General features: G+C 45.3%; 1 protein-coding gene and 1 non-coding gene across 2 annotated transcripts; one reads left to right on the plus strand and one right to left on the minus strand.

Annotated features, from left to right (window-relative positions):
* The first annotated feature begins 1,049 nt into the window (after positions 1–1,049).
* On the plus strand, positions 1,050–21,790 carry NFE2L3 (NFE2 like bZIP transcription factor 3). Its single transcript, XM_087821214.1, has 4 exons — positions 1,050–1,662; positions 15,855–16,022; positions 17,675–17,758; positions 18,323–21,790. Exons 1-4 carry the CDS (start codon positions 1,063–1,065, stop codon positions 19,577–19,579), a joined length of 2,109 nt encoding a protein of 702 aa, XP_087677340.1. The 5' UTR covers positions 1,050–1,062; the 3' UTR covers positions 19,580–21,790.
* Positions 6,442–6,580, minus strand: LOC148092297 (small Cajal body-specific RNA 11). The gene has a single exon (XR_015715224.1).
* Positions 21,791–22,997: the final 1,207 nt, after the last annotated feature.

Below are 22,997 nucleotides of genomic sequence, written 5' to 3' on the forward strand. Positions count from 1 at the left end.
GTGCTATTATTAGTCCCATTTTACAGTGAGGAAACTGAGGCCCACAGAGAGTGAGCAGTTTGTGCGAGGTCCAGGCTAGTAAGTGGCGGAGAGGGAACGTGAACTCATACTCAAGAGCTAGTGCTCTTAACCCTCACTGAAGGAGCAAAGGAGGCCACGAGGGCAGGCCTAGCATTGGGTAGAGCAAGCCCAGGGGATAGTGAGGAGCCTGTGAGGCTGGGGCACGCGGCCTGGGGAGCGGGGAGTGCTCTTTAATCCCAATGGCAGCTGTGGCATCTCTATGTCAAACTCTGGGCTTTATATATAATATTTCACGTGACCTCACCACACCCCTATTTGACAGGTAGCATTCTCCCCATTTTACAGATAAGAAAACTAAGGCACAGAGAAGTTAAGTAACTTACTCAAAGCCACAGGACTGGCAGGCATCGGAACCCAGCCATCAGGCTCCTGAACCCACGGAGGGGGCCCCGCGTTCTCACGTGGGTGGAAGCCCTGCGCCCGCTGCCTGTGCCTCGACCTCCCCCTCAGCCTACACATCCTGCCCCCTCCCGCCCATACTTCCCCCGACTCCCACCCGGGTGCTCAGCCCCCCAGCGCAAGGCCGGGAGCCACTCGGCGCCCACAACTCCCGCTCCCAGAAAGCTTTGCGTCCCCTGGAATAAAAGGCCTTTGAGCCGCGGCGCCCCGCCCCGCCCCGCCCCGCTCAGGCCCCTCCCCTGGGCGCCGGCCCCGGGCGGCGGGGGGCGTGTCCCCGGCGGCGGGGCCCGCGGCGGGAGGCGGGGCCTGGCGGGGCGGCCGGGCGGCGGGGGATGCGCGCAGGTGGCTCCGCCTCGGTCTCTCCCGAGCCGCGGGCACCGTGCGGACCTGCGAGAGGTACCGCCTTTGTGCCGGGCTCCGGGCACCTGCGACGGCCGCCGCGCGTTCGGGTCCATTGTTTCGCTTCTCCGTCTCTTCCGGACCAGCGTTGGCGGTGCGCGGGGCCCGCACGTGTCGCAGCGGCGGCCGGAGCGCCGGGACCCGCGCGGGCGCCGGCAGGGGCGCCCCGGCGTGCGCGAAAGGATGAAGTACCTGAAGCCGTGGTGGTCCGACGGCGGCGGCCTGCTGCACCTCACCGTCCTGCTGAGCTTGGCGGGGCTCCACCTGGACCTGGACTTGGACCTCGACCTCGACCTGGACCTCTACCTGCTGCTCCCGCCACCCACCCTGCTGCGGGATGAGCTGCTGCTCTGGGGCGGCCCGACGAGTCCCGCCTACGCGCCCGGCCCCTTCGCGGCCTCGGGAGGGTGGGGGCGCGCGGACCACCTGCACCTTAAAGGACGGGAGCCGAGCCCCGCGGCGGAGCCCGAGGGCCAGCTGCTCCGGGAGGTGCGCACGCTGGGGGTCCCTTTCATCCCCCGCACCCACGTGGATGCGTGGCTCGTGCACAGCGTGGTGGCCGGGGACGCGGACGGGGCACACGGGCCGCTCGGCGCCGCCGCCGCCTCCGCCTCGTCCGCGGGGGGAGTCGGCGCCAGCGCGGACGGCAGCAGCCAGGCTGCGCTGGGGGGCGGCGGGGACCCCCGAGCGGCTCCGAGTAGCCCCTTGGCCGCAGGGGAGGAGGAGAGGACACCGGCGGAACCGACGGCGCAAGTGCCGGACGCCTGCGGACGCGCGAGCGAGGTAACAGGAGAGCGAGGACGCGAGCGCGGTGCGGGGCAAGCTGGCCGGGAGCCCCGGCGGGGAGGGGACGGACACGCCGCTGACCTTCCACCCGCAGCCCTGGGTGGTTGGAGGTTCGCTGACACCTCTGCGCGTCTCCTTTTTGTGACTCTGAACGAGGCTATTCGTGCTGTCGCTGTGGCTTTTAGGGTTTTGAGAAAAGTGGGTGAGGTCACCCGTTTCGTTGTAGGGGACACCTTTCCTGTGCGTGACGGCTATCGAGGGTCGTTCGGGGCTGGGGAGGGGAGAAGGGACGCTGGTCATGTTCTTGCCCACTGCCTTCTTTCAGTACCTCGTGTACACTGAGACATTTTTTTTCTGGAACCCGTGCCCGACTCGGAGGACCCGAAGGAGGCCTTGGCCGCCGGGAGGACACACGTTTCTCTTTAAGAGCCACGGTCCCGGCCTAACGCGACGGCCCCCGCCCGGATTTTTAACCCAGTTGCAGTTCGTTTTTGCTGCTTTCCTGGATGCAGGGGCGGTGGACAGTGTCCAGGCCGAGGCTAGCAGCTGGCTGACCGTCCCGCGGTGATTCACCTTCCCCATCGCTAACCACACGCCTCCCTCTTAGAACAAGTGTAATCGCTTATTAGCATAAAACAGGATCCTGACGGTCACCTAGTGACTAACAAGTTACCTTTGGTTTATAGGTTCAAACCCTTTGCTTGACTTTCTTTGGAAACCAAGATCAGTGGATCGAAGGATGTGTGGCTCCCAGCTGCCCCTTCCAGTCTAAGGACACTTAATACCAATTTCCACAAAGCCACCGTATCCAAAGTTCCTTCAAAGGGACCTTTTTAATTCTTTCCTGGCCCAAACCTCAGTGTTAACAATTGGTATCGATCAACAAGTGTTCCTTGGATGTTTTTGTGGAGTGCAATCTTATGCAAAATGGGGATTGGGGCTAGACTGGTTTGTTTGCTGCTCTTCGGAATTGTCGTTTGTGTAGGCAGTTGTCAGACGAGCTTCTCCACCCTCTCCGGGAGGGTCATTGTGCCCAAGTGCTCGGTGATTCACTGTTATGCAAATCTGATTCCTCCCTCTTCCTGGGCCGGAACTAGTGGGGTGGCCTGTTGGTGGGAGTCTTGGTTCTTCCCACCCACTCATCAGATGGGGGTCCTCACCACAGTCCGCTACCTCCTAGGGTGAGGTGCGTGCTGCGATCCTGTAACATACAGGTGAAACCCAATGCTGGGTGCTGTACCAAATGGCAAAGCATATAGGGACCTGGAGGGAGGCGAGACAGTTCCCTCTGCAAGGACTTCCCTCCCCTTCCCTGCATCACCTGGCTGATACCCTTTTAGACAGGCAAGCCTGCCTTGGGGGAAGCTCCGGGGCCTAGGCCCAGCCAGACCTTGGAGTCCTTGAGCCCAGCTCTCCTAGGGGAGAGGGTGAGGTTCACTGGAAGCTATTCTGGCAGTGTCCACCACCTGGCATTTGTGGACCTGCTGAACCTTGGTAGGTGTGACGATGACCTGGTTATGTTAATTTCAGCAATGATCAGCTGTGGAGCACCTTACAGTTTTCACAGCCAATTCACTTTTATTGGTAATGCCTTTTTTACATCAACCTTGTGAGGTCCACAGGCCAGGCAGCTATATATCCAATTTGTACGTAAGGAAAATGGAGGCCCAGCGAGGGTAGGGGACTTGGCTAAAACCACACAGCGTGAGTGCTGGAAGTGGGACTAAAACCCCAGCTTCCTGACTCGCAAACTGGTGCATTGATTAGGCACCTGCACTGTACTCAGGTTCTCTGAACAAGCATGCAGCTGACCCCACTGCTCTTCAATGCTGGATTGACATTTAGAAGCAGATTATACCATCTGTAATGCCGAGGCTACAGTTTGGAGCCATGACCCTGGGAGAAAATAGACTGGGAAAATGACATTGGTCTTTGCAATCAGCAAACCTGGGTTTAGGGGCATCACTTACTATTGGGCCCTCATCCAGGTCACTCCAAGCCTCAGTGTGTCATCAGTGGGAGAGTAATGCTTACCTCGGGGGTTTTGTGCCAATTAAATGGGAAAAGCATGTGTGACGTGCCAGCTCAGTGTCTGGATTGTAACTGGTGTTCTCTTAACTTCGCCTCCATCCTCAACCCACCCTCCTTAACCTGTCCCCACTCACTTTATTGTCTTTTATTTATCTGTCTGTCTGGCTTGGTTGTTTGTTTGTCAAGGGGGTGGGGAGGGTTGGAGTCAGACTGCCTGGTTTTGAGTCCCAGCTCTACCACTTATAGCTCTGTGACCTTGGGCCTGTTTCTCAACCCATCTGTGCTTCAGTTTCCTCACCTGCACACTGGGAATAAGAAAGGTGCCAACATCATAGGGTTATGAAAGATAATATATTCCCACAATAGGCTTAGAACTGTGCCCGTCATGTCTTAAGTGCTTAATAACTGTTACTGTTAACTTCAAAGAGGGGGAGTCCTCTGCCCCATAGACCCATCATAGGTTTGTTATGTTTTTAAATGGATCATTCTGGTAGCTTACATTTGAGTTGTAGGAAACCCTGGTTTTATAGTACAATTTTTCATACTTTCTGTTCAAGTGCAAAAATATCCTGGAGTAGGGGATTTTCCAAGTGTCAAAAGAAGTACTGCTTTGGTTTCACTTCTTAGCGGGTCCAATCACTATCTGAAAACAGAATCCGGAATTCCCCAGGGCAGACATGCTTCCCTTGGTGACCACAGCCATTCACTCACGAGGGATGAAGCACTCGTTCTTCAGAGTAATGCGTGGGTGAAACAAAGAAATGAACAGGTTTTGCATAATTGAATGTGAGCTTATTTGAAGATGGGTGACTGCTCACTGCCAGCCTCAGTATTTCAGGGAGCTGCTGCCACTTTGAAACTGAGAAGGCTGTGGTCGTCTTGATGTGGTTTCATTCCCTGGGATGGGCACCCTCTGCTGGGCGAGGGGTCCAGGAGGACCTCTTGGTTTACTTAGTGCATTTGGACTGTGTTTCTTTAGGTCACAGGAAGACTCTGGTACCATCAATACTTGCTGCTAAGAGGAAAGGGAAGAGAAAGGTCCTTGATTGTTAAAGTAAAAATTGTTTTTCCTTTCAAAATCTCAGTCCCTGATGCCTAGGCAGATAGATGGGATTTCAAACAGTTGCCTGTTTTTAACTCACACCTAGGATACAGAAATAGTCTGGCGAGCACTACAAAGTTTCACAGCAGGCTCTTCGTTCTGCTTACTAAAGGGACGCAGGCAAGGTGACCCTATGGTCTTGGATAGAAAAGGGTGACACAGGCCACAGTATTAGTGTCCCAGGACTACCGAAACAAAGTTCTACAGGCCGGGTGGCTTAAACAATGGAAACGTACTGCCTCCCAGTTCTGGAGGTGAAGGTGTTGACAGGGCTGGCTCCTTCCGAGGGCTGAGAGAGAAGCTGTTCCAGGCCCTGGCCTCTGGCACTTCATTGGCAGCCTCTGGCAACCCTCGCCCCAATCTCTGCCTTCATCTTCATATGGCATTCTCCTTGTGTGCACGTCAGTATCCAAATTTCCTTTTTTATAAGGACACCAGTGTCCTGTTGGATCAGGGTCCCCCCCATTCATCTTCACTAATGACATTACAGTGCTTCAGTTTCCAAATAAGGTCACCTTCTGAGGTGCTGAGGGTTGTGACTTCAACATGTGGTCTTGAGGGTTACAATTCAGTTTGTTACACAGTCACCATCTCCCTTTTCCTGGCAACTCGGGTGTTCAGCTTGCTTAGCAAGCGGGCTCCAACTGTTGAAAACTAAGCTGTTTCTGCAAGCAGCTGTCCATGTGTAGGATCATTTGCTGCAGGATTTGGTAAATGCTCAGGAGCAGATCTGCTTTGATTTGCAGCAACCCTGAGGAGACTTATTTCACACTTTCTCCAGTTCTTCACCTCAATTGGTAGGTAATAGGCATACCATCTCTGCAGTGTCCCTTGTACCATTGTCTTCCTCTCCATTCCCTCCATTTCTCAGTTCAGCTGAGACATCAGAGTGCAGGGCGCAGGCCCTGACTCAGAGGCAGGTTCGCCTAGTGGTCCAGTGCCCTGGACTGGAGTCAGACCAGCTGCATTAGCTGTAGACCTCCGCTCCACCCAACGGGCTGCGTGATCTGGGGCACACTTCTTAACCTCTCTGTGCCTTGGTTCCCTTTTCTGAAAAATGGATGGGAAGTGTACCTGAGGGAATTGTGAGCAGATATTGCAAGTTCAGCAGGGTTGGTACACGGTAAGCCCTCAGTGATGTTAGCTACTGCTATTAATTCAGCTCCCAGGGCTCTGTAATACCCTTTCCCATAGTTATTTCTGTCCAGTCTGCTACCAGGGACAGGTTTCCAAAGCATGCCTTGGTTCTCTTCACTTTCATTTGGAGAGCCTCCACCAGTTCCTTGCTACTGACCGATTTGGTATTTTGTCATTCAAGGCTCCTCATGTGGCCAGTGTGACCCAGCACCCTAACTGCCCCAGCTGAGCTCATCTCCCACGATCCTCTGCCTGTAGCCTACTTTCCAGCTAAAACTTTCTTCCTTCCTTTTCCCCAAACAGCCCAGTTCCTGCTTCTTACTGTTAGCTTTGCCCAGAATGCCTCTTCTCATTCCTTCCAAGGTTTTTACTGTTAAATTCTCAGACTCATCTCAACTGTCACCTCATCTACAAGCATTTCCTGTTCTTTCCTTCGAGCCCTGTTACATTCTGTAATATTTATTTTGTGGGAATTGGCATTCTCTCCTTTTTTTTTCCCATCTTAAATTGTCCTCTTATGCCTTGAAGAGCCAGCCCTATACTCAGGACAGCCCTTCTAAGTGGAGAGGGAGATTGCCGATGTCCTGCCAGACTCCCCTGTTGGAACTGAGCTCAGGGGAGCTGAGAGAGCACAGGCCAGGGCAGGTAGCACTGTGTGCTTTGAACTGCAGTGTCTTGGGTGTGGAAACTGGGTCTTCACTTTAACCATTAAGTGGTACCCAGGACGGGGTGAGGGGCGCAGGCCAGTATCGCCAGTGTCTGTTGAGCACTCCTCCATCCCTCCATGTTGGCTTGATACCGTGAACTTGAGTGTGTCGTGGGTCCTTCATGGCCAGAACCCAACTGGAAAGTAGGTCAGATCTGAATCCTCATGGGCCACCTTACCACTTAATGCCAATTTGAGTGGATGGGGGCAGCAGACTTGCAGGTTGGCGTTATAATTAATCAAGTGGTGAAACAGGATTGCCCAAAGTTACATAGCAAGTTAGCAACCTTGCCCAGAACAGAACAGGCCTCTGTTCTTAAGCACTGAGTAAAGCCTACCTCCTACACACTGCAGAATGACCAGCTGTAAAAACCAGCTTCTCCCATTCATGGCAGCCTTTCGATATCAATAGTTTATTCTCAAAATCTAGTGAAGGGTCCATGTTACTATTCAGATCCACTTGTGGGCAGCCGAAGCTAGTGAGGCTCAGGTATGCACCGGAGTTGTTTTGGGTTAAGTTGCATGTGGTGGTGGCAGAATATAAGCAGTGACATAGAGGCCTGACCTACAGGGTGTGACCTTTTGAGATTAGGTCTGACTCAGTATCAGTCTGTGCTCTTCAGAGAACAGAACCAACAAAATATGAATAGTATATATTATAGCAGTATAATATGAAGACACACACACACACACACACACACACGATTGATTTCATGGCATTGGCTGTCTCGGTTGTGAAGGCTGATGAGTCCAAACTCTAGGCTAGTTGGAAACTCTCAGCAGGCTGGAGGCAGAATTTCTTCTTTCTCAGGGAAACCTCCCTCAGTTTTGCTCGTAAGGCCTTTCAATTGATTAGATGAGGCTCACTCACATTATCTAAGATGATCTCTTTAAAGTCACCTGATTGTAGCTATCAACCACATCTACAAAATACCTTCACAGCAATACTTAGGTTAGTGTTTGATTGAGCAACTGTGTACCACAGCCTAGCCACACGCCACGTTAACACATAAAACTGTTCCTCACACCCTCCCAGCTCCATTCTACCTGGGCAGCCTTTGTGGGAGGAGAATGGTGATAACCTCTTTCTGGACTAGTGCTGGTGAGAATAGTAGCACCGTGCATTAAAGGGCTGGTACAGTTCCTGGCATTTTACTGTGTGCCCAACAGACTATTTGCTCTTATTGTCCCAGAGCTGGGGGTCGAGTCTCCAGGAAACTCCTGTCCCACTAGGTCATGCTTGTACCTGCTTTGGGGTGACAGGAACCCTTCTGTCCCCAAGGGGGGAAATCATTCAGGAAATGATTGACCAGAGTGGAGATGCTCCAAGCTGAGATGATCAGACCGAAGAGGGATCGAGGTCTCCAGCTCAAATATTTGAAGAGCTGTGGTGGGAAGGAGGCCTTGGGCTTTGGAGGAGGCAGAACCCTTCTATAAATATATCAGTATACATTCCTGAAATATAAGGACTCTTTTAAATATAAGCACAATGCCATTAGTACACCCCCCAAAATCCATAATTCTTTGGTATCACCAAATATCCAATCAGTATTCAGATTCCCCAGTTATCTCATGAGCAGTTTTCCACGGATGGTTTGTTGGACTCACGATCCAAACAGGATTCGTACCTTGCATGGTGGCCAGCTGTTCTGCATAATAACCTGATATTCAGGCAGGAGCTTCTTTTATTCGTGTGGAGTCAATTCTTCCCACCACTGCCGTTCTCTGTGGGACGCAGTGTGAGGCACGTAGGAGCCAGTGTGGGTAGTGGTGGTGCAGTCAGTTTCCGGCAGGAAGCAGCATTCACCCTAGATGGCTCCACGAAGGGACTTAATGAATGACTTCTTGCAGGAGCAGATGGGGTGGGGTACCCAGAGACTACTTGCGGCAGGAGTAGAAAGAGTGTCACCAGAGCCAAGTGAGGTGAGGAGGGGCTGTTGTCACAGAGAACGAAAGAGAACTGCCTTGGCCTTTCCTCTGCTCGCCCTCCAGTCTCCTGCTCCCTCCTCCCACTGGTGAACCCAGTGTGAAGCCAGCCAGCACAGGAGCCCAAGGGTGGCAAGGGACAGCTTCTGGGGGACACATATGGTTCTAGAGGGGCAGTGTAGCAGGACAGCACCTAAGATCTGTCTATGAAGTAAAAATGCCTGCAACCAGATCCTGGTGCTGTCACCTACCAGCTATGTGACATCAAGGCAAGTTGCTGAACCTCTCTGTGCCTCAGTTTCTTCCAGTAAGAGGAATGCAGAGCAACTTAAGTAAGGTCATGTAAGTGGTGCCTGGCCCACAGCAAGTGCTCAATAAATGCGAGCTATAATTATTATAAACTGCTGTTAAAAACCACCCAGGCCAAACAGGACAGTCTCTCTTTAACTGGCTCCTCGCGTCTCTCTAGACCTGATGACTCCAGCCTAGAGCCCAGCCTCAGAATTCTTTGGCCTTCACCCCTCTCCCTCTGATGTCATCCTTCTCGTAGGCATCACACTGCTCTTTGTCTTTGAAGGTTCGTCCAACCCCAAAGGTCAAAGCAGGTCTCAGTCCTTCTTCCCCCAGATGAATAAATGAAAGGCCCGGCGAAGCCAGCTGTGACTGTTCACAAAGAGTTTTTTCAGCATCAGACTCTGCATCACACTATTCAGGTACCAATATAGCCTGATACGTACAGACATAGAAATCATGTTGCCAGTTAGCAAAACTTCAGAGATTTAGCAAGAAGAGAAAAGCTTGGCACCTTTCTTCCCCTTCCCACTGCTTTCATTGACTGAGAAAGCCTTTGTGCGAGGCTTCCAGCAGTGGCAAAGGTGAATGAACAGCTGGAGGACAGGTGTCATAAGTTTCCAGCCCAGCAGGAAAGAAAAAATCCAACTAGATGTAGTTTTAGATTGAACAGGGTGAGTGTCATGAGAGAAAACCTAGAGGCCATGGGATTTTAGAGATAGGAGAACCCGGTTTTAGCTGGGGGGCCCACACTGAGAAGGTTGTGGATCCATGTGGAGGGTGAGGTGGGTCTTCTCCCAGCAAAGAGGGCTTTGGTGAGGGGGCCTTTCTAGCAGGGGCCAGTTCAGAACAAGTCACTGGATTTCTGGTTGTGATCAGACACCCTGGCTCACCGGTTTACGATGGCTTCCTATGGTGAGCATGGAAACTTTCTTTTTTTTTTTTTATTTATTGAGTCCCAGCCTCACAAGGGTAAATATCACCTACATACAAATAAAAAGTAACTTAATGATGGGTTTAACTTACTCAGTCTTTAAATTAAGAGCATGGGCCATAAATCTCCAGTGTACTTGTAAAACACATGTGCTCTGTATCTCAGCTCCATGTCACTGAGTTGAGAAAAACAGGAAGAGAGCCAACAGTCATTACTGGCGACAGGGGCCAGCATCGCTTTCTCTGGACATCCTGATTGAATTGCTAGCAGTTGGGTATTAATGGCAACTCTTCAGAATCAAAAAGCAGTAGAAAGGAGTAGCAATTCATGTCTATATAGCATCCCCAAATGTATGAAGTACTTTTTCTCAACTAATTTCTTCAAATGTGATTTAGAAAATATCCATTCAAAAATAAGGCTAGGTCTTCAGTTACCCAAATCCTCAAGTATCTTGCATCCACTTGAAATATCTTGAAATAAAGGCTCTGTGTGTTTTTTCTTTCAAAATCAGCCCTGCCACTGGCACTTTGGAGCTCATCTTCTATTACCTTCTGGTGGCCCTTGCTTTGCAGCTACCCTTTCCCCTAAATCATTCCCTTACGGACATACTCTAGTGAGCAGCTTTCATCTTCAAAACAAAACTACTCTGACCCATTTCTCCACTTCACAGCCAAAATTCTTGAAAGAATTGACTGTACACGGCTTCCAATTTGTCACCTCCATTCACTCCTCCACCCAGTTATCATCTGGCTTCCTCCTGAAACTGATTTTTTGAAGGCCACCCACAGCTTCCCTGTTGCCAAATCCAATGGATACTTTTCTGTCCTTACTTGTGCCACCTCCAAGCAGCACTCAACACAATGGACCACTGCATTCTTCTTGAAACACTTGGATTCCTAAACATTGTCGTCGTCCCCCCCCCACTCCCCCCCCCACTTCCTGTCCTCAGGCTCTTTGCCCGCTTCTCCGAATGAATGTTGCAGTGCTGGTGATCAGCACTCTTGCTTGGCACTCTCCTGTAATCGCATTAGTTCCTGAGTGTTTTTGTGTTTTTTCTTTATGTATTTCTTTATGTATTTATTCCCCCATTTATACCTCCAATTTAGTCCTTTGCTGTAAATTCCCGATTCTCATTTCACCAGTGTAATGCATATTTCTACTTGACTCTGCACATCTCAAATTTAACACATCCAAATGGGACCACTCTGTTTCCCTTTTAACACTGCTCTCTTCATAAGCATCCACCAGTTACTGAAGCCAGAACTCTAGGAGTCATTCTTAATTCTTCCCTTCCCTTTATGTCCCATTTCCAGTCCACCAACAATCCCTAGCTATTCTTTCCCCTCAATATATTATGGATTCTTCCACTTCTCTGTCAGTTACCAGTACCTTTTTCCTGACTCATCTACTCTCCAATTATTGCAATAGCCTGCCTGGGCTCCTCACTCCCATTCTTGCATTGCTGCAGAGACTGGGTGGGAGGAGGTGAGTAAAAATGATCTGATACTACCACTGATCAATAAGAACAGGACTAACAGCCCAGCAGAGAAACGGGCTAAGGCCACAAACAGGTCACAGAAAAGGAAATACAAATGCTTTTAAACTTGTGAAAGATTTTCAGCTAATAAGAGAAATACACATTAAAATGACAATGAGATGCCAGTTTTCATCTACAAGTTGACACTTTTATCCATTGTTGGTAGGATTTTAAATGACCACAAGTGTCTTTGAAGGCCTGGTGGGTAGAATCCATCAGATAAAAACTATACATATCTCTTGAGCCAGCATAAATTCTAGGAATTGTACATGTGTGCAAAGAAGTATTTATGAGCACGTTTTACTATTGTTTGTTATAAGAAAAGATGGAAACAGCTAAACATCCATCAGTAAGAAGCTAATTAAGTACGTTACAGTAACAGGCAGATGAGCCCAACATGGATATTCTCTGTGCCCTGAACACATTCCTCTTGTCGTGCAGCTCTTTCTCTCTCTAGATCTCAGCTAAAATATCACCTTCCCTAGGTGAGAGGCCTTCCCTACTGACCGCTCTCTCTAAAGTAGGTCCCCTCTTCTTTTTTAAAAAATATGTTTTTATTGATTTTTTAGAGAGGGAGCAAGAGAGAGAAAGAAACATTGATGAGAAACATCAATCAGCTTCCCCCTATTGGGGACCAAGTTCCCAGCCTGGTCGTGAAGCCTCACCTGGAATCCAGCCGGCAACCTCTTGGGTCGATGCTCAACCACTGAGCCAAACCGGCTGAGCAGTCCCCTCTTTCTTCTTTCATTTGCCAGAAAACCTGCAATTATTTTGTTAGTTCGCCTGTATTTTTGGCTCCCTCTCCCTTTAGAATGTGAGCTCTGAAAGGGCAGTCTGGGTGTGTTTTCTCACTATTTTATCCCCAGCATTTAGTGTGGTCTTTGGTATTCATATTGGTTGAACGAATGACTGAAAAAATAATTGCCTGTTGGATCTCAAATAAAAACCCACATGTCATCCTCACTGGTGAAACATTAAAAGCATCCCAGTAAAGGGTGTAAAGCGTAGCATAGGCAGTGTAATCAGTAGTATTGTAATAACTGTGTGGTGTCAGAGGGCTACTAGACTTACCAAGTTGATCACTTCGTAAGTTACAGAAATGTCTAATCGTTGTTGTAGACCTGAAACTAATATAAATTGTACAGCAACTATAACTGGAAAAAAATTTAGGCGGCTCTCCCTATGGAGCATGCCCCCCCCCCCCCAGCTCTCTCTCTCTGTGCACAGCAGGACACTCAACCAACTGTGCCACTAACGGCTGGGCTAGGATAACTTTGTAATTTAAAACACTTGCTTGAATAGCGTATGTCCTTTACTCAGATTTACCTGTTAACATTTCACCACATTTGACTTATCTATTTTTCTGATGATATTTATCTCTGTATAGACACACAGTACATAATCCTTTTTGTTCTGAAACATTCAAGAGTGAATTGAAGCCATTGTGTCCCTTGATACCCAGATACTTCCATGTATGTTTCCTAAGGACAACAGTTTGCTCTATAACCAATTATTAAAATCAGGAAATTTACCATGAGCCTAAGACTATAGTCTATTGTCCATATTCAGAGTTTATCGCTTGCCCTAGTCATGTCTCGTAACACCTTTCCTCCTGGGTCAGCATCTAACCCAGGACCACCTATTGAAGTGAGTTGTCACGTCTCTCTTAGTCACCTTTAATCTAGAAAACATTTCCTCAGTCTTGGGATTTCTCGACCTTTAGATTTTGGAAGAGTATCAATCTGTTCCTTTGCAAAATGGGCCCAATTTTTATTTGTCTGATGTTTCCTTGTGATTATGTTGAGATTATAAATTTGGGGCAGGAGTAGTACAGAAGTAATGTGTCCTCCATATCATAGTAGGAGGTGCTTGATGTTGGTTTATCTCCATATTGTGGCAATAGATTTGAACACTTGGTTTAGATGGTATTTGCCAGGTTTTTCATGTAGTGTAATTTTCTCTAAGTAATTAAAAAAATAATCTGGAGTGATGCTTTGAGACAAAACCTATTGTTTCTCATCGGATTTTTGCTTCTTAGTTTTAGCATCCATTGATGATTTTCTAACCATTTTTGTATATTTATAAGGTGCATCCTACTATACAAAGAGGTTTCCTTTTTTCATTTGCTTGTTTGTAGTCAAATGGAGTCAATGATTCTTTAAACACATTTAATGAGTGATATTATTATATGAGAGGCTTTTTAACCAAATGATTCTTGCAATGTGAGTGTGGTCATACAGAATTTCTCTACCTTCAGTTCTTTTCTTCCCGTTTTTAGTTAAGCCATCTTACATACCTTTGTTAAAACCAAACTCTCATACACTCTAAAAAATGTTTCCGACTAAAGTTTACTTGGTCCGTTTCTTTATGGGCTTGATACAGTCTTAGTTCCCTCTGCTGTTGTTTATTGATATAACCTTACAGATAGATGTTTGCAAGTTCATGTGTGTGTCCACATGTGTTGTATTAACTCAGGGTACCTTGCCTCATCTAAAAATCGATCCTGTGATTTAGGGATTCGAAGCTCCCATGCCCACCAGCAGCAAATTTGTAAACAAAATCAGCTGCCTCAGGAATCCAGAAGTTAGAATTTGATTACCTTCAGATTTAACAAAACAAACTTTGCCTTGGCAAAAAAATAGAGGTCTGAAGAGTCATGACCCTTTCCTTCCTTCCCCAAATTTAGATAGGAGTCAGCATTGTAATTGCAGAAAAGAGCAAGACTGTGGATCTCACCTGCCAGAAGTCAGATCCCTCCCCCGTCTTAGGATGTTGTGTCTTGAAGTTTATTTAACAAATACCTATTAAAGGTCTACTGTGTGTCATACAGCAGGAACCAGGCAGACAGAGTCCCCGCCCTCAGGACCAGCCTGAAAGTGAGATCCTAATATTTGAACAGGGACCTGAAAGGAAGCCACAGGGGGGTGGCGGGGAGCGGGAAGCAATCAGACGGAGCGCCCCTGACAGTCTGGAGGTGGGAGAGGCTCGGTGCCTGAGGCTGAGCCCTGGGCCACTGCCATTTTTAGAGACAGTAAAGATGAAGGTGCAACAAGCAACAAAGTGGTGGTGAGCTAGAAGGTGCTTGGATGCCATGGAAACTACCTGTTTCCAGGGACGGAGCAACTGTGAATGCTGCTCGAGGGGCCAGTAGGATGATGGAGAACCGGCGACCAGGGGAGGCCCTGATGGGCTCTTTCAGAGGAACCTTGGTGGGGACAGATCCTCCCTGAAAGGGACTCCAGAGAGATGCACTGACTCCAGAGGCTGGAGGGTTTCTCGGAAACTGGGAGGGGATTTTATAGATGGGTGGTGCCATTGTAAGTTAATAGGCCGATGAGATGGGAAACAATTGTTGGTGCAGAAGGGAGGGTACAGGAGCAATGTTCTCGGGCACCCGGACTCCTTGTAATCGGGTGTGCGCATGGACAGATGGATTGAGGTGGGATAGACTCACATCCCCATGTCAAGAGGGAGGTTGAGTGTCTGTCACAGAGGTCTGTGTGGTGAACAGAGAAGCAAGTAAAAAGCAAGTGGGCCACCAGCACATCAGCTTTTTTCTGCTCTTTGATTACTCTCTTTGTTTCTGGAATGTGGATTTTCGTTTGACTTTTACATTTAAGATTAACATTTCTATGATTTTGGGCTGAGGGGGGTTGCTGTTAGTCCAGTGTTATGTTGTTGGAAGAGAGAAATTAAAAATAGATGCTTTGAAAGATTTTGAGAAGCCTTGGTTAAGTTAGAGGGGGGCGGAAATTGTACGGAAGTTTTAATACCATAGTGGAAAGTATCAGTACATATAACATATGCTAAATGGCAACTATTTGAATGTCTAAATATACAAATTCTCTGGCCTTTTAATTATTTAAGTCTCCTCAATTAAAAGGTGGAAGGACTCATCCGGTTAAATAAGCATAGTTGAAAATATCTATAGAGATGTTAGTTTAAGCTTTGTTGGTAACTTTATTTCTTCAGAATAAAAATATATTTACCTTTTTCCTGTGTATAAAAGCATTACGTCTTTGTTGTGAAATATCCAAACAGTACAGCAATGTATAACGTGAAATCCACTCTTTTTAAGCACTCTGCCCCAACTGATCCCACCTTTCAGACAGAACCACAATTACTATGTTGAAATATTTTCCAGATTTTTCTGTGTATATTTGATCAGTGTTTGCTTCTAAATTAGCTGTTTGCTCTATTTTCAACAGAAAACTAAAAAACTCCAGGCAACATTGCTTTCCATATTTAATCAAATCCACAAGTTCAAGGGCTTTGTAACTGCATGGAATTTAAATCATACACGTTAGAACAGTCTGTCTCAGCGAGTTCTTACGAAGGCCAAGACAAAACTGAGCTTCGTTTCAGAATTAAGCGTTTCTTTGATAGTGAAGTGGCTGTGTCAGCTTTTGGCTCGTGTGTTTTCATGATCGCGGAGCGGGAAGTGCAGTGCCCTTTTAAAGACTGTTTTGACTGACTTGATGAAATACGGATTTCTACTTAGCACATTTTGGGGGTACTTTTATAGGAGTATGAGGTACTAAGAGCTACGAGTCCCAGTTCCCAGGAGGAGGACAAGGAGCTACGAGTGTCGGCCCAGAAGGACAAATCACTACCGCAGAAGAATGAAGATGAAGCCAGAACAGCAGAGGAAGCTGAGTGGGAGGCGGAGAAGACCGCGGAAGCTAGGGATGAGGTGAGCGTGTCACCATCTCACTTTAAGGTGGATTTGTCAATTTGTGTTGAGGATGAATTTTGTATATAAGTATGACCTAGTATAAGCAAACCTGATATATGAAAAATACAAGGTATTTTGGGTTTTGTAATCTTTTATTGTGGGAATGGTTATTTGATTTACAAAGGAAATCAGTCCATAGAATTAGTTATCCCTGGTTAAACTCAAGATTGTGTGTGTGTGTGTGTGTGTGTGTGTGTGTGTGTGTGTCTGTGTGTCTCTCTCTCTCCACCCCTCCACCCCTCCACCCCTCCAGGACCTTGCTAGCAGGTTTTGTTAGTTCCATTTGCCATGGCTGGGTGAGGATTCCCGGATGCAGGATGCCTTGTCACCCGCAGGCAGATCATCCTCAATACCAGCTGGGGCTTAGGCTCACCTCCTCCCGCAGTCTCCCTCTGGGCCATGCTCCTTGGGCATCCAGGGGCCCATTTTGTACCTCTGGCCTAGAATAAGGCCAGGCCCAGTGGGGACAGCCTCCTGACTCGTGTCTAATAACCACACTCTCTAAAGGCTCTTTGGTTCAGGAAATGGGGACTAGGATAATTCTAGCCACCAGACAGGAGACAGCCAGGAAGCTGTCTACCCTTTAGAAAACAGAACCCCAAATGGGCCCCAAAGCCAGCTATAGAGTCTGACCCACACCATTACCATCAGGAATCCTGAGCCAAGAAAGCAAACTTGAGAAAATGATATAAAAACTGATCCTTGCAGAGAAAAAACACAAAACTGTCTCATAGTCGGTAACCCTTGATATGTGGGATTCCTACATTAATAGCTCCTGACAAAGATGAACTCTCTAATCGTCCCAGGAGAGATTAGAAAGCATGAAGGAGAAGCAATTTCAAAGTTTATGGCAAAATATTTACAAAATTAAAATGATCTTGTGACTCAGATGAAAAGGAATATAGAGTCCCAAGCAGACTAAGTACAAAGTCCCAAACATATCAAAGTGAAATGGCAGGACAACAAATAAGGAAAAAAACCTTTAAAATTACCTAGGGGAAAAAAGATTGCAATCTGTCATCTTATAGCCAATCAGTAGTAATAAATGCCATGGACAAAGTACTGAGGGAAAACCTTAAACCTGATCATCTTACCAAATAAGTTATTTAAACATGAAGGCAAAATAATTCCAGGTTATAAAAACTAAGATTTACTACTTGAGGAGCCTCTAAAGAGTTATTCAGGAGTTATTTCAACAAGAAAGGAACTAAACCTTAATGGCAGATGACGTAATGGTGAGTAAAGAAGTTAGTCGAAAATTTTGGCACATCTAAATACATATTTGACTGTGAAGTTACGTAATTTTGTAGCAAATTTGGAGGGTTGGCTGTGAAGGGGCAAAATAAGATAGAACAAACAATTCTAGCCAAAAGTTATATGGAGATGGTTAGGGCAGGAATAGGGGAGGAGTTTGGAGTTGGAAGGATCTTATTTTAAAAAGGATATGAGAATATTGAGTACCTAAAGGAGGGGTATAAAAACCCCAAGGTAGGGATAAAAAACCAGCATGGAGACAAGATCTGGTTGTCCTTATAAGATAAAACCCAAAGCACCCAGGCAACCACTTCAGTCTTTTATTTTAATGATGTACCTTTTGCATTTTTCTGCAGAGACATCTAAATGGGACTGACACATCTTTCTCTCTGGAAGACTTATTTCAGTTGCTTTCATCACAGCCTGAAAATTCACTGGAGGTAATTGGAACCTTGGCTTTTTGTCCTTGCAGGAAAATATCTGTACTGACCTGTGAATGAATATAACCTTTATACCTGGATGACATAGTTTAAGTACTTATGCAGAAATTAATATCTAATGTACTATTTAAGCACAGACTTAGGATTCCTTTTTATAGAAACACGTCAACTTTGTAGAATTAGTCTAATGTGTATACTATTCCTCCAAAGGTCTAATTGAATTTGTATAATTCATATTGAATCAAAATGGCAGTCAACACTGACAAACTAAGGCATAGCTTTATTTTTCTTGTAGCATTTGTGTCATGATTATACGTTATTGGTCTTACTTTGACACACACACACAACCCAACCAGCACTACTTCACTATTACTATTTTTATCCATGATCCTCCACAATGTAGATTTAGATTGCCAACAGCTAGGAGAGCTGCATCTTACAGTAGTAAAATATACAGTAAGATTAGAACATTAGAATGATCTAATAGCAAGACTAGGTTTTTACTAACCTAATTGTTTTCTAAATTGCCATATTGTAAGAACTAACTAAGTGCTCTTTTTCCAGGGCCTCTCACTGGGAGATACTCCTCTTCTCCCTGGAAGTATCAATGATGGCATGAATTCTTCAGCATATTATAATGTGAATTTTAGCCAGGCTATAAGTCATGATGTCAACCTCCATGAGGCCATGTTGCTGTGTCCTGACAGTACATTTAGAAGAGATCCAGTAGCAAGGACTCCACAGCCACAGGAACCATTTCTGCAGTTAAACTCTCAGACCACCAGTCCTGAACAGACCCTTCCTGGAACTAATTTGGCAGTTTTTCCACCAGTTGACCAGCAGATAAGGAATCTTACAAGCCAAGACCTGTATGACCTTGATATAAACATATTTGATGAGATAAACTCAATGTCTTTGGTGACAGAAGGTGGTTTTGATCCAATGGAAGTTTCTCACCTTTTTGAACAACCAGATTCTGATTCTGGGCTTTCCTTAAATTCGAGTCATAATAGCACCTCTGCCACCAACTGTGATTCTTCTGTGTGTGAAGGTGCTATGGGTTCTAGTAGTGACCTTGAATCTCTTTCCCACCATGCTTTAGAAGGGGCTGTAGGAGGCTACTACCCGGAGCCCAGTAAGATTTGTCACATGGATCTTAGGGATGATTCTGGTTTTTACGGGGACCTTGCATTTCAACACATATTCCATAACCACACTTACCACTTACAGCCAAGTGTACCAGAAACCACTTCTGAATCTTCTCCATGGCCTGGGAAGTCACAGAAAATAAAAAGTAGGTACCTGAATGACACAGACAGAAACTTAAGCCGTGATGAGCGCCGTGCTAAAGCTCTGCACATCCCTTTTTCTGTAGATGAAATTGTCCACATGCCTGTTGATTCCTTCAACAACATGCTAAGCAGGTACTACCTGACAGATTTACAAGTGTCACTCATCCGTGATATTCGACGAAGGGGGAAAAATAAAGTTGCTGCTCAGAACTGTCGGAAGCGCAAACTGGACATCATTTTGAACCTAGAAGATGATGTATGTAACTTGCAAGCAAAGAAGGAAACCCTCAAGAGCGAGCGAGCCCAGTGTAACAAAGCTATTAACATCATGAAACAGAAACTGCATGACCTTTATCATGATATTTTTAGTAGGTTAAGAGATGATGAAGGTAGGCCAGTCAATCCAAACCAATATGCCCTTCAGTGCAGCCATGATGGAAGTGTTTTGATTGTACCCAAGGAACTGGTGACCTCAGGCCACAAAAAGGAAACTCAAAAGGGAAAGAGAAAAAGTGAGAGAAGAAATTGAAAATGGATTAATTTCATTAATGTGTATATAGTAGTAATGTTCAGATGATACATGGCTCACAAACCATTGGAACGGCTTGAAGGTTTAGCTCAAAATATTTTATAAGCATCTTTTAAGTACTGCTACTTGAATCACTCAGTGCTACATTTTGAAGCTTATATGGACAAGTTTAGGACTCCCAGGTAAGGCCTGTGGGAAATCTGGGGAAAGCCACAACTTTCCAAGAAGTCCTCATGTATTCTATGCACAATTCATAAATATGTACCGAGTAGCTGACAAAATATTTTATAAGCATCTTTTAAGTATTGCTACTTGAATCACTCAGTGCTACATTTTGAAGCTTATATGGACAAGTTTAGGACTCCCAGGTAAGGCCTGTGGGAAATCTGGGGAAAGCCACAACTTTCCAAGAAGTCATGTATTCTATGCACAATTCATAAATATGTACCGAGTAGCTGACATAAAAACTTGATAGGACTATATAGTCACTTTGGTAGCCACTTCTTATTCTTAGTAAGATGGTCACTTCAAGCACTGGATGCAATTATTTTTAAAAGTTTTAGCTCTTGACTTGAAATGCAGAGTAGCCTTAACATTGTTTGTTGGCACTGAATTATAGTGAGCTTTTCAAAAGCTATTTTAATTCTTATGAATACTTAAATTATAACTTTTTCTGTGGAAATAAATTTTATACTTGTATTTATTTAAAAAGTTAACGTTTCCTTTAAATACAGAAATTCTAAGCAAATTTACCTTGGCTATTTTTCCTCTAATACACCTACATTCAGGAATACAGGTGAATACTTAGCAGAAAGGGCTTGATCTAAATTGAACTAAATATGGTCTGTTAATGTGATAAGGGAAATCCCCACTTGGATTTAACAGAATACTATATGAAATAAAATGGCCAAGCTGTAAACACGTGTCAAAAACAAAACAAAAAATGAAGCTTTAAAGAGTGCATTAGACTTTAATGACTGAGATCAATGCTCTACAGTGATAGTCACAGGTTTTAGAGATAAAACAGAGCTACCTATATATAAGAACTCCCAGGCAAGTAAGGTAGCCTATAGGGATGGCCTCACGTCCAGAACATTGATGTCTTACCAAAACTCTCGTAGCTTCGTGTGAAAACGTTACAAGCCATACATGAACACAAACCAACAGCAGGGTAAGAGTTAATAGATGAGCATAGACTATACAACCAAACTGGAAATACCAAAACCATATTAAACAGGACAGTAAGAAACAAGTGTACTTGAACTAGTCATTAATCCTAAAAATAATTGAAATGCAAATGAGTTATTGTGAGTACTAATTTCAAAATAAGGTTGTCATATATTTCTACCTAACAATGTTATCTTGGGTTGCAAAAATGCAGTGTTTTATAAGAGTGGATTTTTATAATAAACTTTTTCTCCACTTTAAATTGGGCCTAGGCATTTCTTTCAAGCCCTAGATTTTGCCACAATGCTTCTAGACACATCACTCTTCGGATCAGTTTTGTACAATCACCACTGTTGTCATCTTTGGTATTTAGATCACAGCTTCAGGGCACTTTACCACAAATTATTTCAAGTCTGAAATATAAAATTCAACAGTACCAACTTATGTTGTTTCAAAATTGTTTGTGGCCTTTTTACTCAAGTATTGTCAAGACTCCCCAAATCTCTGGAACTACCAAGACCACAATAGGCGGCATCAAATTCACAAGGAAAAAGGACCTGTGGAGCACTGGGACTTAGTACATTAACAGACTTAAAACTTTTGGTCTGGAAGGTATTTTGGTGCATTGTAACCAAAGGTCAATGAATCAAAACTCGGAATTTCCTGACACATCGTCCCCCCTACACAAAAATAATCAGATTTAGGGTGGGTCACCTGAAGCTGCTAATTCAGCCATCATTGATGACCCAGTTTTAACAGCAGAAATCAAGATTTTGTCTTAACTCCCTATTTTGATTAGAGAACACAAAGGTTGCCTAAACTGCTTTACTAGTTCAGTAGTTTTAACATGTAGGTTATGGAATTAAGGGTAGTGTTATGAGAAAATGGAATTCAGTCTATTCAGCTTCAGACTTTAGGACTTTTCAAAGGCCAAGTTCTAACTGAAGTTGCATTTTACTGAAACTGTTGACCCATTCCTTAAACACCTAAACCAGACCAGTTAGTCTTAACACAGGTGAGTCTCTGTTGAACTGAGACAATTCCATCAAAACAAGGTTTGTGCAAAATGTCTTCCCAATTATTTGATGTTTAAAAATAAACCTCAAGGTGACCAAGATCTAGACCCTCGAGTAGTTTGCTCTTGTTGGTAGTTAGCCCTTTTAAGTTTTCTGGTAGGCATCTTTCTCTTCAGATTTTAGTGGATTGACCCAAACCTAAATTCCGTTTCAAACATGAAATCACTCTTACCTCATTTAACTTTTTTTTTAAAAAAATATATCTTTATTGATTTCAAAGAGGAAGGGTTAGGGAGAGAGATAGAAACACCAATTATGAGTCATTGATCGAGCCCGCACCCCGGGGCATGTGCCCTGACCGGGAATTGAACCCCGATTGCCTGGATCCTAGGTCGACGCTGAACCTGCTGAGCCACACCCAGCTGGGAACCTCATTTAACTAGGTAATTTTTAAATTACTCTTCCATCATAAAAGTCCGTTTAAAAGTGAAATCTGGCAGACCATCTCATGCTAAGCACCTCATTTCCTCCTGCAGCCATCAAACGAAGGCTCTGCTGAACATCCTCACAGGTGAGATCAGATTTTTGGTCAAGTGTAATCAATAAATGTGTGCTCAACAAGAACCTCTGGATATTTGGGTTGTTCCCTATCAAGGCCAGACGCAGTTCAATATTGACCAATTTCCAGAACCAAGCCTCAAGATGCCAGCCTACTGGTCAACACTTTATAATTTTTAGTATACTCTGAATCTGGATCATTTCCCACTTGCTCATTTTTGCATAATCCACTGATTCAACTTTACTTATGAAGAAATTAACTTGTAGTGGTGACATTAAAATTATATGGTGCATGCCAACCACCTGAGCATGTTAAAGATTGGAGTAAAATTAGGCTAAGAATGCACATGCATTTTTGGTATTCCGATTAGTGTCTCCATAGGCACATTTTTGAGCTGTTGTTACTAAGGAGCTGAGACGTTCTTTTAGAGCCTCCCCAGATTACTAAATTAACTCAATTAATTTAAACATTTAATACAATCACCAATTCTTAGAGTAACTTTTACAGAGTAACCTGACTTGCAGGCCCAAGTCAAACTGGGTTATTGAAAATCTTGTGTGAAGACCCAGTTCCTAGAGAAGTCCCTTGTGGAAGCCAGTCCATAATCATGCTTGCACCTTCGCGATCACAAGTAAAAACCTGTATTATGCAACCATCAGAATACAAGTGACACTTC

Source organism: Miniopterus natalensis, chromosome 10 (assembly GCF_054644295.1).
Source record: "Miniopterus natalensis isolate mMinNat1 chromosome 10, mMinNat1.hap1, whole genome shotgun sequence".
Lineage (NCBI taxonomy): Eukaryota > Metazoa > Chordata > Mammalia > Chiroptera > Miniopteridae > Miniopterus > Miniopterus natalensis.